Source organism: Spermophilus citellus (assembly GCF_964194105.1).
Source record: "Spermophilus citellus genome assembly, chromosome: 10".
Classification (NCBI taxonomy): Eukaryota; Metazoa; Chordata; class Mammalia; order Rodentia; family Sciuridae; genus Spermophilus; species Spermophilus citellus.
Genome location: NC_138197.1, coordinates 128,289,707 through 128,305,992, shown reverse-complemented (window position 1 = coordinate 128,305,992; position 16,286 = coordinate 128,289,707). Strand labels below are relative to the sequence as shown.

The window sequence follows — 16,286 nt, the reverse complement described above, 5'->3', positions numbered from 1 at the left end:
GCAGCTCCTGCTCCTGAAGGGTCCACAGTGGGAATACCATTCCCCTGGGGAAGGTCCCGACTCTGCTAGAGGGCTGCTCACCTCCCCAGGCCCGGCCAGACCGCCATACCAGTGACCGTGCATCTTCCAGCCAGGCGAGCTCTGCCAGCCTGTTCTGTCAGGTCTTGTTGTTGTTGTTGTTTTGTCTTCCGCTGTGAGCAGAAGACCTGGCACAACAGTCCGAGGAGGAAAATTTATTTGGGCTCATGGTTTCAGAGGTCTCAGTGCACAGATGGCCGGCTCCGCTGCTCTGGGCCGGAGGTGAGGCAGGACATCTTGGCAGAAGGGTGTGGTGGAGGGAAGCCACTCAGACCAGGGCACCAGGAGGCAGAGAGCTCCACTCCCCAGGGACGAAATATGTACCGACGGCACCCCCAGTGACGCGCCCCCCAGCCACGTCCCACCTGTTACACTCTGTCAGTCTCTTCAAGTGGATCACGGGCTGCGTAGGCTAAGGCGCTCGGAACCCCAGCGTTTCACCCCTGAACTTTCTTGCTTTGACTCACACGTGAGTTTCGAGGGGACACCTCATATCTAAACGATAACACCAGAGCCCCAGCCAGGCCCAGGGCACCCTGCTGAACTTGGGCAGCCCCCTGTGGAAGCGGTGGTTACAATGTGAGCACATGCGTGCGCGCGCACACACACACAATCACAATCTCAAGATTTTCCTGCATATCGCTGTCAACATTTTTTTATTCTTTAACACACCAGCTCACAGGATTGAATGGAAGACGTGACACCGCAGTAGGAAGTGCCTGGCTTTGGGCAGACTCTTCCCTCCAGCTGCCTGACCACGCCTTTCAAGAACAAAAGGAGGGTCTTCCCAGAATAAATCCCCTCTCGGGCCCTTTAATGCAAAAACTGCCCACCATCTTACAAATGGCAGTTTGCAGCTTGGCACCTCTAAGATGCCTTCTCCCGTGGCACCCCACCACGTGCTCATTCCACTTGCACTGATGCTTGAAAATTGGCCATTCAGAACGGTACTTTTTCCGTCTGTGTACTTTGGCTGGGTGTGGTGGTGCACGCCTGTGATCCTAGTGGCTCAGGAGGCTGAGGTAGGAGGACCATAAGTTGAAGGCTAGCCTCAGCAACTTAGTGAGGCCCTAAGCAACTGGTGAGACCCTGTTTCAAAATAAAAAATAAAAAGGGGCTGAGGATGTGGCTCAGTGATAAGGGCCCCTGGGTTCAATCCCTAGGGGACACACACACACACACACACACACACACACAAAGGTACTTTGATTTGTTTTAATTTGCATTTCTCTGATTGCTAGAGACATTGGACATTTTGGGGTACATATATTGGCCCATGTGTATTTCTTCCTATGTGAGTTGTCTATTTCAATGACAGGCTTATGTTTTTGTTGCTAACATGTTGGGATTATTTCCCCCAGTTTGTCATTCTCATTTCATTTATGTTCTGACAGCTAAACATTTACATCTTTACGTGGCCACATCAAATGTTTTCCTCTATGACCTCTGTCTCCTGTGTCTCACGTGAAAAAGACTCCCCACCTTAAATTCATGTCCACATTCATTTACGAGGCGACCTTGATTCTTGTTTGGGATTTCAACTCGATGGAAGGGATCCAATTTCATTGTTTCCAGATAAAAGAGCCAAATTCCTATAAAATTTGCTTATTGAATAATCTCTTCTTCCCCCCACTGCTTTGAAATGCCACCTTTATCGCTTTAGTAAATCCTGTACACCTATACCGGTGTCTTTGTTCTTAAAATCCCTACTCCCCAGGGTGTTATGAGATTAAAGAAGTAACCTCTTCAGGCCTGAGCAGGGGACCTGGGATCTGCTCCAGGTGTGTGGCCTCCCCTCCCCTCCCTTCCTCCATATGCTGTGCCATTGACCCTGGGGTGCGGCCACAGCTCCTCACCATTAGGCCCCAAGCCACTTTCTGGTCTTTATCACCTCTGTCAATGTGATCTGGCTCAGGAGCTGGGGTGGACTGGGGTGGGGTGGCCGCCACAATTCTGGCAGGGAGACTTCACAGGGAGATGGCTTTTAAGCTGGGTGTGGGAGGGGAGAGGAGTGGGCAGTCGAGCAGGGAGAAAGAGCCATGCAGGCCAAGGAAATAGCATGACCCAAGTGGGGGTGAGATTGGGCAAGGACAGGAAGTCCAGGGGGAGGGGGGCAGCAGCTCACCCAGAAGGAGCTTCTTGTAGGGTGAGGGGCTTTGTCTTGTAAGGTGAGGGGCTCATGGAGTGGCAGCCACATGGTCATGTCACCGTGACTTAGGAAGATCACCCTGGGTCAGATGGGAGGCAGGGAGGCCAGCCTTAGGAGGCTACCTACCAAGACAGCCTAGATAAAGGGTCGAGATGGCTGCGAGGGTGGAAGGAAAGGGACAGTTCACAGGAATATCCTAATGGTTAAAGCTGGCAGCAGCCGGCAGGGGAAGGGGGGGGGGGGACTGCAGGCTCCTGGCTCGGGCAGCAGGACGGATGGTGGGTGGGGGCGGGCACTCCAGGGACAGCAGGTTTAGGCCTGGCAGGGGAGGGTTGCGGGGGACAGAGGGTGTGGTGGGAGACACTGAGAAGTTCAGAAGAGGAAACCGCAGCACGCAGCAGCGTGTGCTCTCCAGGCACCTGAGGCCAGGGCTGAAGCAGGGCAGAGGGACGCGGGAGTGGGCGGTTTGGAAAATATTTAGGAAGGTGAGTCAACGAGATCTGGTGGGTGAGAGGAGAACTGGTCTAGGACCATACCTGGGGGTCACTGGGTGTGACACAGGAGAAAGAGGAAGTTTGGTGGGCAGATCTGTTCATTAACCTGTCAGTCTTCAATTAAGCAGCTGTGTGTGTCACAGACTTTAGCACCTGATAGACCAACACCATCCCTACCCTCAGGGACCTACATTCAGTGAGGACAGATGGACGATAAAAAAAATCAATAAGTAGGGCTGGGGCTGGGCTCAGTGGTAGAGCGCTTGCCTGGCAGGTGTGAGGCACAGGGTTCGATCCTCAGCATCGTATACAAACAAATTAAATAAAGTCCATTGATAACTAAAGATACATTTTAAAAAAGAGCAATTTTAAAAAATCAATCAGTAAATGTGTGTCAGGTGGTAACAGGTGCTATGTAGGAAAATAAAGAGGGGCTGCCTTTAAAAAGGTGTGGCCAAGGGTGGTCCCACTAAAAGGTGTCTTTGAGCACAGACCTGGGGAGAGGGGAAAGGTGCATTCCAGGGCAAGGGAACAGCAAGTGCAAAGGCCCTGAGACAGAAATGTGCTAGGAGCACCAGTGGCTGGAACGAGGGAGAGAGAGGCCAGGCACGAGATTGAAGAAGTAGAGGGCAGATCCTGTGGGGCCTTGGAAATTTTGTGGGGGACAGGGGGGTTACTGGGGATTGAATTCAGAGCACTAGAAAACTGAGCCACATCCCCACATCTATTTTGTATTTTATTTAGAGTCAGGGTCTCTCTGAGTTGCTTAGCACCTTACTTTTGCTGAGGCTGGCTTTGAACTTGCCATCCTCCTGCCTCAGCCTCCCAAACTACTGGGATTATGGGCATGAACTACCGCACTTGGCCAACTTCCTGAAAGTTTTTGAGCAGAGGTGGGCCATGAGCCAATCCGTTCGTGTGTGTGTGTGTGTGTGTGTGTGTGTGTGTGTGTGTGTATGAGTGAGAGAGAGAGAGAGAGAGAGAGAGAGAGAGAGAGAGAGAGAATTTTTATTTTTTACATTTTTTTTACTGGGATTGAGCCCAGGAGCACTTAACCACTGAGCCACATCTCCAGCTCTTTTTCTTTTTTATCTTGAGATAGAGTCTCACTAAATTTTTAAGGCTGGCCTTGAACTTGCCATCCTCCTGCCTCAGCCTTCTGAATCACTGGGATTATAGGTATGCGCCACCATGCCTGGCTTTGATTTGTATTTTAAATGCTTAATGGTTAAAACTTCCTTGGTCTTTGGATCCCATTCTGCCACTCTAGATGGATGAGTTTGGAGAAGTTATTTAACTTCTCCATGCCTTCACCATCTGTAAAGTGGGGATAGTAACAGGACTCCCTTTGTATGGTTATTTGAAGATCAAATAAGATTAACAGAAGGAAGGGTCTCGCTCAGGACAGCCTCTGGTGAATTCTGAGTTATTACACAATGACAATCAACACGCTGCTCTTGGTGAGGACACACTGGCTAAGGTCAGGGTGGAAACTGGCACCATTTGAGTGGCCCCTCCCGTGGGGCAGAGCAACGGAGTGGCCTGGACTAGGGGGACCACAGTGCACTCGAGGTGGTCAGCAGTGGAGCTGGCTGAATGTGCTGACGGGTCAGATGTGAAAAACGAGAAGGGCGCTGAGCACAGATGGGAGGCCGAAGGAGATGGGAGGCCGAAAGAGAAAGCCCGGGCGCCAGCGTGGAGCGTGTCAGCTGGGAGACAGGGCCTGAGTGTCTCAGGGTAAACGCAGCTGGAGTGGCCTGAGTTGGGCGAGGACACTGGACAGCAGCCGGGACACAGTGGACATGTGGTGCTGGGAGACCAGATGGGCTGGCAGGGAAGGGAGTGTGGAGGAGAGGAGGCCCCAGGATAGGCCTGGGGCCGCCAGGTGGACCCGAGGGCTCCACCCCCCCTTTCAGGGAGGTGCCTCGTGAAATGCCTGCAGACTTTTGAGGCACCTTGTGCAGAGGGCTTTCTGTTTTGCCTGAAATCTCTCACACGTCTGAAGTAGCATTTCTAAGTCACATAATTGGGACAGGGCTTGGGAAGACACCAGAACACAGGGGAAGCACAGGGGACAGATGGGGAGCCAAAGCAGAAGCCTTTGCCACTCCAGAGACACGCAGCGCAGGGAGGATGTTCACATTAGAGACAGGCTTTCAGGGGGCACGAGTGACCCAAAACGTGCAGAAGGATTGAAGGAAAGGCAGCGGGGGCTGAGAGCGCGGCTTCAAAGATGGACACACTATGGTTCAAGCCAGGCTCTGCCCCACCCCGGGTGACCCTGGCTGTGGCACGTGTCCTTTTGTCCTAGCTTGTCTGTGAAACAGGAGCATCAGGGCATCTCTAACACCGTATCGGAAGCTGTGAACCAGATAACGCTTTATAAAGTGCTCCACGTAGCTCCAACCCACGGTCAAGTGCAGCTGCCTAAATTCACAGGGAGAGCAGGAAAAGCAAAAAGGATCCAAAATAGAACAAAGGGGAAATGCACAGGGCTGGAATCAGTGCTGGGAGCGGGGCTGGATTCTCGGACGTGACCCTGACAGGCTGGCCCTGCTCTCAGAATAATGTGCTGCCAAATCCCTGTGCTGTCTTGGAACGCTCCATAATTTCATCCTTGAACTTGTGTTTTGCAGCAAATTCAGTGCACAAGGAAGTACATGCGGGAGCAGAGAGGATATGCCAGGTGGCATTGAGCAGGTTGAGGCCAGTGAGAATGACTGGCAATGAGTAGCATAGGTGCCTAGTAGTTGCCCTGGCCACCTGGCATGCACCCACATGGTTAGGCAGCTTGGGACACTGTGGGGCTGCAAGGGGACAGCAGGGCCAGAATCTGTGCCCAGACTGGCAGCAACAGAAGAAACAATGGTGGTGGCACTTCCAAGCCCACCACGCTAAGGCAAGAGAAGGGGTCCACCTGGAAAGGCACTCCCAGCTCTCCAGCCCAAGCACTGGCCAGGTGCCACCCGCCTGCCAATGGCCTGCCACCCGCACCAGGGTGGTAAACTTTGTCATGATATGTGAGTTATTAAAATATAACATGTGAATTATTAAATTGTTACAAAATAAAAGCATCCGCCTGATGTTGCAATAAAACATAACAGAGAATTTTCCAAAGAGTTTAGAATCTCTAGTTTTGAAAACTGCTGCAACATTGCAAAGCAAAAATCCTCAGGTTTACACATGGAAATTATGTAGAAAGGTCATCACATCCTATAGAAAATAATTGTATGTTCAGGTGAAGTTTCATTGTTACCGAGGAAGGCAATTTTAATATTAATTTTTTTGTAATAGAAGAAAAAGCAGGTGACTCACATAAACAGGTTATTAAAATAATATACAAAGGCTGGGGATGTGGCTCAAGTGGTAGCCCGCTCACCTAGCATACATGAGTCACCTCAGCACCACATTAAAAATATAAAGATATTATGACCACCTAAAACTAAAAAATAAATATTTAAAAAAATAATAACAGGGCTGGGGTTGTGGCTCAGCGGTAGAGCGCTCACCTAGCACATGCTGTCCCCTTGCAGCCCTCAGCACCACATAAAAATAAATAAATAAAGACATTGTGTCCAACTAAAAAATTAATCAATAAATATATTTTAAAATAAATATATTTATTGGTTAATTTTTAAATAAATAAATAAATAATAACAATATACATATCACACTTGGCGAGGTAGGGCACACCTGTAATCCCAGCAACTCAGGAGGCTGAGGCAGGATTGCAAGTTTGAGGCCAGCCTCTGGCTACTTAGTAAAAAGAGTCAGAGATAAAGCTCAGTGGCAGAGTGCCCCTGGGTTCAAACCCCAGTTCCAGTTGCAAATAAATAAATAAAAATTAAAACATCACAGCATGAACAACTGTTCTGGTCACCTGGGAAGGCTGGCACATTCCCCTGGAGCTCCAACTTTTCCAATTTGTCTTCCCATCATCCCCTTTAGAGAGCTCTCAAAGTGAAACTCTGCTGCTGAATTACCCTGGGGCGGGGCACATCCGGGTCCCTGGCAGGTAGTACAAGTGACAAATGCTTTGGTGTCTGAAGACTGGCCCTTCGACTTGAATGAGGGCGGGGAGCAGTTGCACGTCGCGGGTGGCGTGACCATTAAGCAATACCGACTCTGCGTCCCAGTTACTCTTCTTGACTGAGATGGGCAGTAACCCGGGGTCCATCAGGGTGGGTGGCCTGGCCAGCCCACAGCAGCACTGGGTAGGGCCCAGCGCCGCGGGCCCCAGGGCTCGTTCCCTGTGGCAGGCTGCAGCCTCCTGGCCGCGTCTTCCAGGGGGTGGGGCTCCCGGCCCAGAAGTCCCTTCAAGGCAAGGGCTTAGCGCCTGGGGAACCGGAAGTGCGGTCCCGGAAGGCCCTCGGCACCCCAGGCCTCTTTCTCTCGGAATTGGCTCCTCCCACTTCTGCTTAGCCAATCCTTGTGCCCCATCGTGAAGGAAGGCGACCTGATTGGCTTAGCCACCACCAGTGTGGGCGTGGTCACATCATGACTGACAGAGGGCCGACTTACCTGCTCCTCCACCCCAACCCCGCGCCCGCTCTGATCAGCTGGGATCTCTCTCCGTCCTTTTGATGGCTCCTCCAAATTCGTCTTGACCTCTTCCGCTCTTTCATCATCAAGTGACCCTTCTGTCTGCACAATGGATGGCATCTTTCAATGGTCATTCGGCCCGCAACCCACCAGTTTGGCCACCACCCTTAGTGGCTTTCCATGTCACTGGGCCCCCATCTAGACCCCCAGAGAATGAACCCCTAGAGAATGAACAAGCCCCATTCCTGAGACCTCGAGTGGTGGGTCCCCTCCAGCCTGTCCCTCTTCATTCTCCTCTTTCCGTGCCTGCCACTCTCAAGCTCCTCCCCAGCCAGCCCCCTTGCTGCCAAACCCCTGTTCATCCTAGAGAACTCGGGGTGTCACTTGCTCAGAGGGCTGTCTCTGAGCTCCTGGTTTCACCCGCATCTTCTGGCCTTCTTGCCAACCCGCCCCAGCACAGCTCACAGTTTGTACTTTGGCTTGAGATTGTCTAACCCAGACTTCCTCCACTGGATGACCATCCCTGCAAGGGTGGGGACTTGTCTGCTATGGAACTCCGAGACCCGGCAGTGTCTGGTACTTTCTAGGCTAACTCAGTGGCCAATTCAGGGCCACTAACTTTAAAAACAGAGTCCCAGACCATGCATACTGAAGAGATGGAAATGGTCTGGAATGAGGCCAAGCTCCTCATCCTGGTTACCTGTGGAGTTGGAGAAGAGACCAGGACAGGGAAGTGGGGGGCGGGGGTGTGCATTTGTGCACATCAGGGGGAGACTGGCTTCAGTTGCAGTGATTTTACAATTTTACTTTTTAAAAAGGAGAATATATTTGGAGCTTCATGTAATTAATAACTTCCTGTGTAATTAAAAATTAACCGAACAATAATAAATAAATAAGACGTGGCAGGCACTGTGATGCATGCCTGTAACCCCAGTTACTTGAGAAGCTGAGGGAAGAGGATTGCAAGTTTGAGGTCAGCCTGGGCAACTTAGCAAGCACCTGTCTCAAAATAAAGAGGAAAATGGGCAGGGGATGTAGCTCAGTGGTAGAGCACCCTGGGTCCAATTCCCAGTCCTGCAAAACAAACAAATAAGACATGGCCCAGGTCAGGGGAGACAGAGGCGATGGCAACCCCAAGCCACAAAGAAACACTGACAACTTGTGATCCGCTGGTGGGTTCTGAGTCTTCACTTTATTACTATGTCACCAGAAGTCACCACCTTCACTTGGTTCACCACAAATGGACAGATGTCACAAAGGAGGGTGCCACAGGGCCACTGGATTCACTCTTGAGAGACTTGACCAGGTGGTGGGGGGTCTAGATGGGGGCCCAGGATGGGGACCACCCTTCACCACACGTGCGCGTGCACGCACACACACACACAGATATATTTGTGGAGCCTTATATTATACATCTTATATATAGAAAATATATATATTTATACTATACACAGGCAGTACCGCTGCGGGAAGGGCCAGGGCACCCAGACAAGGGCTGTGGGCACCAGGGGCTGGGAGTGTCAGGTCAGGGGCAGCGCTGGGAGGTGGCTGGACCAATCCATCCTCCATAAACTCTGGGGGGCGGTCCCCCTTCATGCTCCTTAGAGAATCAAAGGAGCCTTGGGCCAAGGCTAGCGGCCCCCAGGGGTAACAAGTGGGAGCTCTTGGTACATAGGAAGAGCCTGGGGCCCTCAAGAGTCTTTGAGATCGAGATTCACCAGGGAAGGAGGGAGAGGGGAAGCCCATGCAGGCCCCTGGGAATTAGCCCCTCCATTATCACACCTCCAGGTGGATGAGGAGCCACCCAGGCCTGACAGCCGATTGCACAGGATCATGTCAACTCAGGAGGCAGAAGAGAGGGCTCCCCACCTCTTGTTCTGTGCTTGACCTTGGACAGATTACTGCCTTCCTGTCCAGACTGGAGCCTTTCTAAGGGTCCTTGCAGCTCCACACTGTGGACCCATTTCTGGGGCCTCTTGTGCTTGATGGGGAAGAGGGAGTCCAAACCCTGCACGGTTGGGCTGAGGGCGGGGTGTGGGGCACTTCTCCAAGGAAAATTTGGAAAAAAGGAAAGCAGAGGGCATTGGAGGAGGCCGAGGGGATTCGAGATGCCAGGGGCCTCGGGCTCAGGGCCCCAAGGGGCTGTGCGCAGACAGCAGAAGGGCGATGAGGCCTCCAGCAGCACTCAGGGGCGTGTCCCGTCCAAATCCTACCCTCGAACATCTGTCACCCTCTGTCTCATTTTCACATGGAACCCAGCTGCTGTCCAGCTGTCTCAGGCCCTCTGCCAACCCACTGCCCTTGGTGGCCTGGACAGACCCCAGTTCTATCCACGCCCACTGCTAGCTTGCCTGTGCTCACGGAGCGTCCCTTCTGTTCAGGGGGACAGTGCTGCTCCTTCCCCACTCCTGGCCCACCTCAGGACCCTTGCTCAGGGGAGCCTTGGGCTCACGGGGTTTGCCCCACGCCTCCCACCCTCAACGGGCTCTTTGTACCTTTTCTGGCTGGTGCTTGTCTTCCCAATGGACCATAAGCTCTGAGGGCAGGGGCAGGGACCATGCACACCCTCCGTGTCCCCAGCACAGGAACCTGACAACTGGCTGCTGAGAGTGAACAAGGCAAGGGGCGAAGGGGTCAGGGGGCGAGGGCTCTCTCGCCCCATCCCTGTGGCCAGCCCACAATCCCCTCTGCCTTGCTGCCTGAGGTACTGGCTCGTGTGCACCGGGCAGAGAGGTGCAGGAGGACGGACGGCACAGACACGCAGCCTCCCTGTCACTTGCAGCTCAGGGTGGAGGAACCTTATGTAAGAGCCTTCACTGCCCAGCTCAGAAGGGCCCGCTATGCCCACAGGCCCCACCCATGCCTGTGTCTTAGGGGTCACTGATGCCCTACCCGCTGCAGCCCAGTCACCCTGAGCCACTCTGCACCAGCCGCCCTCCCTGGGTCCCCTTGGGGGCTTTGCACTGCCTCCCACAGCAGGCCTCTGGAAGGCCAGGGAAAGATGCCCCATGTCCAGGGTTGCTCCAGCCGGAATCCCTGGCTGACCCCAGCGAGAGGAGGACGAGTGTCCCAGATCAGGCAGGGTATCAGGCACCTGCTGGGTGACTGGGGTCAAGAAACCCAGGCAGCAAACCCAGCTCAGCTCCACCGGCTCTTTGGGACCTTGGGCCAGCCCTGCCCCCCACCTGGCCTTCTTACCCACCAGCTCTGGGCAGGGACCTGGGGAGCCAGTCGTTTGGGAGACCACAGAGGGAGTTGCTAGAGCTCCCTGCAGGACACAGAGCAGGAAGCACGGGGTCATGGGCGAGCAGGGTGAGCACCCCTGGAGAAGGCCAAGGCCAAGGGTGGGCACCCACAGGAGCAGGCCCCTGGCTTGCAGCAGGATCATGGTGTCTCGGGGCTGAGGCGCCCAAGGCCCCAGGACGAGGACACCACGGAGCCAGGCTCGTGATGGGGGCGCGGGCAGGGCAGGAAGAGCGGGCAGGCACCAGCCTCGGGACTGCCTGCCCAGCCCTGCCTTCACTGCCAGCCTCCTGAACCACCTGGGCAAGCGACCTTGACCTTCCCAGGCCTCAGCTTCCTCAACCTGCCAGTCCTAGCAGGTCGGGTGTGTTGACAGGTTCTGGGGGGTGACAGCCTGAGCCCCGTGCCACCAGACCTCTGGGCATCACCCCAGCCCTGCCTTGGTGCTAACAGGGCTCCCTCCACATTTCACCCAGCCCTTGACAGGGACTATCTCTGCCTCTTCCCCACGTGTGCTGAGCACAGGCCTGGCACACAGCAGGCGCTCAACAAGCACTTGAGGATGCAATGAATGAATGCACCTCACCCCCGTCCCCAGTCCCTGCTGGGCACATGTCCTGGACACACTTGCACACTCAGGCAGAGAGAACCCAACACCTGGCTGCTCCCACCCCTCCAGAGCTCCCGGGACCTCAGTGGAATACCTTGAGGCTGCGGGGTGCTGGGCAGGGCAGCCTGGGAGGGGAGGGCGTGGGGCGGAGAGCAGGGCAGAGGGCGGGGGCAGGACACGCGAGGGTGGGGCAGGCGGTCACTGCGGCTCAGTAGCCCTGCGACTGGTAGCCCTGGGGCTCAGTGTCAAAGGCGTTGGCCGGCTGCTGGTAGGTGCCACCCATGCCTGCGGGGTCCGGCCCGGTGCTAGGCTCCACGTAGGGGGCGTAAGGCATGCTGGAGTCCTGGCTGGGGTCCATGTAGTCCTGGGAGAAGAGGGCCGAGTCGGCGCCAATCTGGTACCGCTGGAAGGCCAGCACAGCCTGGCCCGCCTGGGGGCGGGGGCCAGCAAGGACAAGGACAGGTAGGAGGGGTGGTTAGGGGAGAGACAGACAAGAGCTGGGTTAGTGGAGGTTAGTTCACAGGACACAGGCAGTAGAGGGTCTCAGGCCCTCAAAGCACTGAAGTGAAAGTAAGTCCAACTGGGGGCAGGAGGGCCGTCCTGGCGGCCACCCTGCCTGAGGCCCAGAGGTCACTCTAGGCCACCAAGAAGTCTTGACCTCCACTGTGGAGGGTTAAGATGGCCCCAAAGCCTACAGCCTCCTCCTCGAACCGTGACCTCAGGGCTGCCCTGTGGAATGCGGCAAAAAGTTTCTTAATAGGTCAGAGAAATCTTGGCACCTCCTAAAAGCCATCCTCTGTCTTGCAGCTAGGCATAGACACGTGACTAAGTTTTAGCCACTGTGGTGCCCCCATGTCCTCTGTCCCACTCTCTGCTCTGATACCTGGAACACAGATGTGATTGCTGGAACTCTAGTTGCCAAAGTGGACCACAGAGTCCATAAGCACATTGTAGCGAGGGAAGATGCCTGGGTCACTGGAGACCTCAGAGCCACTCCGCTGGTCCTGGGCCACTCCCTACACCTAGACTTCTTTGAAATCACGGTTATTTGAGATTTCCATCACTTGCTGCTCCCTCTAATTCTTGCTGAAACACATGGTCAGAGAAGTTTGGGAAACGGAACTCAATGGAGGGAAACTAGTTTCAGGACCACAGGACTTGCCAGATCCCCACAGGGGAATGGTGGCACCCAAACTTTGCTAACCTCATCTGACCCCACAGCCCTGTTCTCCCAGAGCCCAGGCGAGGAGGCTCCGCTGTGCACACATGCGTAGGGACATTCTTTCTCATTAAAAGCAATTACACTGTCTTCAGGACAACGACACTGGCCACTCTGAGCTAAGGGTAAATCAAATTTGCTATCCGAATCCAGCTCAGAGGTCTGGTGACGCCTGCTCTGGGGATCTTCAGCCTGGGGACCCTGCCTGGGGGAGACGCTGTGCTAAGCACCCCAGCTGCAGGGCTGGGAGACGGAGGTCCCCAACTCCTTCCCCACAGGGCCAGGGGGTGGCAGTGGGGGCACTCTGCCCAGGAGGCGCCGGGAGCTCAGTAACTAGGTGCCAACCGCAGCGGCCTTGGCAGCCCTTGCTGGGAAGTGGGTGTCGCCACAAAGCACCACAGTCCTGAGGAGGGTAGAGCAGGGAGAAGCTGCGCTGAGGCGTCAGGTAGCCTCTGGGGTTGCCCTCGGTGCTGGTCTGGGGTCCTGGCTGCTGGGGCTCGGAGACTGGGCCTTGAGCTGTCAGCAGCCCTAAGAGCTCACAGGGGACACACAATGGGACTCCTAAAGGGACAAGGCCTTCGGTCCTGGCCCCTCCGGCACTTCCACTCCCACTGTGGAGGCTGGTCTCCTTCAGAGAGGCAGAGAGCTGGCCCAGATGACCTCGGTGAACCCTTTCCCGAGAGGCTCTGGCCATGGCAGCGAGGACTGTGGCTGTGGTCAGCCCCCACCCTGTGGGCTCAAGGCCCATCTGGTCACCACTTCAATGGGTCACAAGTCAGGAGCAGAGGCTAGGCCTGGGCTCCCACTATCCAGGCCGCAGTAGGTGGCTGGGGTCCTTGGACACCTGGCCCTCTTCCTCAGAACAGGCACATCTCTGCAGCACGCCCGCAGGGCAGCAGCCCCGTCCACCTGCAGCGCCCCCGGCCCCTGGCCAGGAGCCACCTGGGCTCAGCTCCGCCAAGCCGAGGCCCCGCCCTGAGGCCTGGTGCGCCACTGCCTTCTGCTGCCCTGGAGTTGAGCAAGAGGCAGGCTCCTGTCCAGGTGGCTGAGGGCACAGGGAGGCCGAGCCTTCGGCAGAATGAGGACTCACAAGAGGCTCCCTCCCAAAGCGCAAATTGCCCCTGACTTTCCGGGAGGATGAGTGAATGGGTGAAGGAATGATGAATACAGAAGCTGACATTTATTGAGCATTCCTGTGCCCAACCCTGTGTGGCTTTTATTTCATCTGCATGACCACCTTGAAAGGTTGGTCCATTATTACCTGTCAGGCCAGGAATATGGACTGAGGCTCAGAGAGGTACAGGGATTGCTCTAGGCCACACAGCACACAAGAGCAGAACCAAATCAAAAGGCCTCTGACAGTCCAGGCCAGGCCCCTTTCGGCAGCCAGCCTCCAGGGAGACAGTAAGACCATCCTTCATGCCACAACTGTGGACACAGAGATCATACGGTGCCTGCAGCTCAGCACCTTGGACCACGGACACCCTTGGCAAACCCGTGGATGGACTAACCTCCAGCCTTCTAGCAGCCTGCAGCCCACTGGGGAGGTTCTGATGTCTGTCTTCCCCTCCCAGCCTGGGGGTTCCTGGGAAGCAGGATCCCTGTCTAACTCATCACTAGGCACAAGATAGCTGCTCAATAAACGTTTACTTAATGAATGAACGGACAAAGAACGGACAAAGGGGCAAGGAGTGAAGGAATGAGCCAGGGAGGGTCTGACTCTTCCAGCCGTGCCCTGTCCTGGGGTCCCGGGCATCTTTGGCACTAGGTGGGCACGGGGCTCCCTGCTCTGTAGGTTGGGGCTACGGCTGTGCCGAGGCAGGGAACAGTGTGTTGTATTCCTCCTGGAAGGTAAGGTCCTTGAATCTGCGCACGGCCAGGGCTGCGGTCAGGCTCTGCCAGGAGAGAGCAGGGGTGAGGCCGCTGGAGCGGAGCCGGAGGGCAGCGGTGCTAGCAGGGAGGGAGGCCTTGGCACCTCAGCCAGGTGCTTCAGATAGCTCGGAAATGCTGGTGTCCCCTCACCTTCGCTCCTCTGTGGGCCCCACCTCTGGGCTAGCTGCCTCCAAGCTCTGCCTGCAGGTGGCAGGGCCCAGTTCTGGGTGCCCGTCTGGACTGAGATCCCATCTCCCACCCAGACTTGAAGACATAAAAGCCTAGAGTGGCCCTGGCTGGCCCACGGGGACGGGGCTACCGGTTTCCTCTCCAAACTCCAGCTCCAGATATTGTGCTGTGGGTTGGGTGTCCCCAAAGAAAGTGCAAGTCCAGGGACCCTCGAGAAGAGGCAGAAGTCACCGCAAGAGGGTGGAGGAGCAGGGAAGGCTGGGTGCACGCAGCCTCAAAGGTCTCCTTGCAGGAGGCTGGGCAGGGGCTGCGCAGTGGGGAAGGGAGAGCCCTTGAGGGGGCCTGGAGCTGGGGTGACCCTGGATCTCTGCAGGACGGAGCTCAGGGAGAAGAGAGAGAAACTTCCTAGACCTGCGGGAGGCCATGCGGTGTGCCCACAAAGACCCGGTCTCCAGCCTGGTTCTCAGGGGCCTGCTCTCTTTGACTCACAGGATATATATTTTTAAAAATGTAAATAAATTACCAACACGTGAAGATCAGATTTCATGTGAAAAGTTAGATTTCTTGTTTCTCTGGAAAAATTTCTGCATGGCCACAGGCGCTTTGCAGAGGGGCCCCTTAGAGTGCACAGGCCACCTGGCCACTCACCTGCTCTCGGCCCTGCCTGGACACCAGGGTTTGTGATCCCCCCACCCCACCGGCCATCTCCAATCCCCTCATTCTCCAGATGGGAAGACAGAAGCTGGGGAATCAGAGGCAGCCCCATCGTGTGAACCCGCTCTCCTGAGCCTGGGAAACTTGAAGCCCCACCTCCCTGTCTAGGGCTCCACCTTCCCATCTGTAAAATGGGATGATAAATACCATCCAGAGAGGCCCAAGAGTCTATGACCTTGGGGCAGCTGCTCTGCATCAAAGTGAGGGCCTTGGCTGTGCCCAGGGCGGCAGTGGGGCTGTGAGGCTGGGCTGTGAGGCTGGGCCTGCAGGGGGAGCTCCAGAGGCAGCCAGAGGCCCTGCGGGAAGGCTGCCCCCTGGGCGCTGGGCCGGTGGGTGCTGTACTCACCCAGGTGAAGATGGAGAAGAAGGAGAAGGCGATGGCGGCCCGGGCGGCGTCCGTACCCTCGTTCAGTGGGTTGTCCTTGGGCTTGGAGACCTGCCACTGGTTGGCCAGGTAGCAGAAGCCCACAAACCAGAGGAAGGCCCAGAAGGCTGGGGTCCCCGGGGCCAGGCAGAACAGTGAGGGTACAGAGCGTGAGGGACAGGGTGTGTGGAAAGCAAAAAGGGAAACCGAGGAACAGGGCAAGTTCACGAGCAGGTCTCCCGCGCTCCCCACCCCCAGCGGGCAAGGCAAGGGGGAGGGGAGCAGGAGGAGGTGCAGGGGGAGGGGAGGAGGAGGAGCCCGAGGATTCAGTCAGATGCCGAGGGGGAGGCCACAGGAGGTCAAGCCAGGGTCGAGTGGACAAGGCAGGGTGGGGCAGAGAGGGAGGGCCACAGCAGGGGGAAGGGGGAGAGGGAGGAGGAGAGAGGGAGAGAGAGCAGTCAGCTCGGCCAGCGTGGCCAGTGTTTCTCTAACCGCCAGACACCATTTATAGCCCCGTCCCTGACTAGGCCCATCTGAGTCCAGCCACTGTCCAGGGAGGAAGGCTGTGGTGCCCCTGCTCAGGCTTCTAGAAAAACTAGTGGGGATTTGGGGGAAGAGGCTGGTGTGGGGGCAGCTCCGGGGGTGGAGCCTCACAAAGCCCCCTAGTTCAGAACGGGGCCCTCTGAGACCTGGGGTGAGGCTCAGAGGGGTCTGTAGTAACATGATCTGGGGGTCCCAGGTCAGGGGGCCCGGGCTGAAGGTCACTTCTGAAGGGCCAAGGGTGGCAGGTCACCTACAGGTCACCAGAGGAA

The 16,286-nt window shown here is 55.9% G+C and overlaps 1 protein-coding gene across 5 annotated transcripts in view; it reads right to left on the bottom strand.

The window, feature by feature from the left end:
• Positions 1 to 901: 901 nt before the first annotated feature.
• Positions 902 to 16,286, bottom strand: part of SYNGR1 (synaptogyrin 1) — a 31,453-nt gene continuing 16,068 nt past the window's right edge. The window contains exons 3-5 of one of the 5 annotated variants that reach the window (XM_081309766.1): positions 15,457 to 15,602; positions 7,243 to 7,365; positions 902 to 1,167 (exon numbers count right to left, since the gene is read on the bottom strand). In XM_081309766.1, the coding sequence (XP_081165892.1) occupies positions 1,138 to 1,167; positions 7,243 to 7,365; positions 15,457 to 15,602 (299 nt within the window). In that variant the 3' untranslated portion in view covers positions 902 to 1,137. Of the gene's footprint in view, positions 1,168 to 7,035; positions 7,366 to 11,243; positions 11,547 to 13,963; positions 14,231 to 15,456; positions 15,603 to 16,286 lie in introns of those variants that run through there. The other 4 variants (XM_081309763.1, XM_081309764.1, XM_081309765.1 and 1 more) reach the window with 4 other exon arrangements.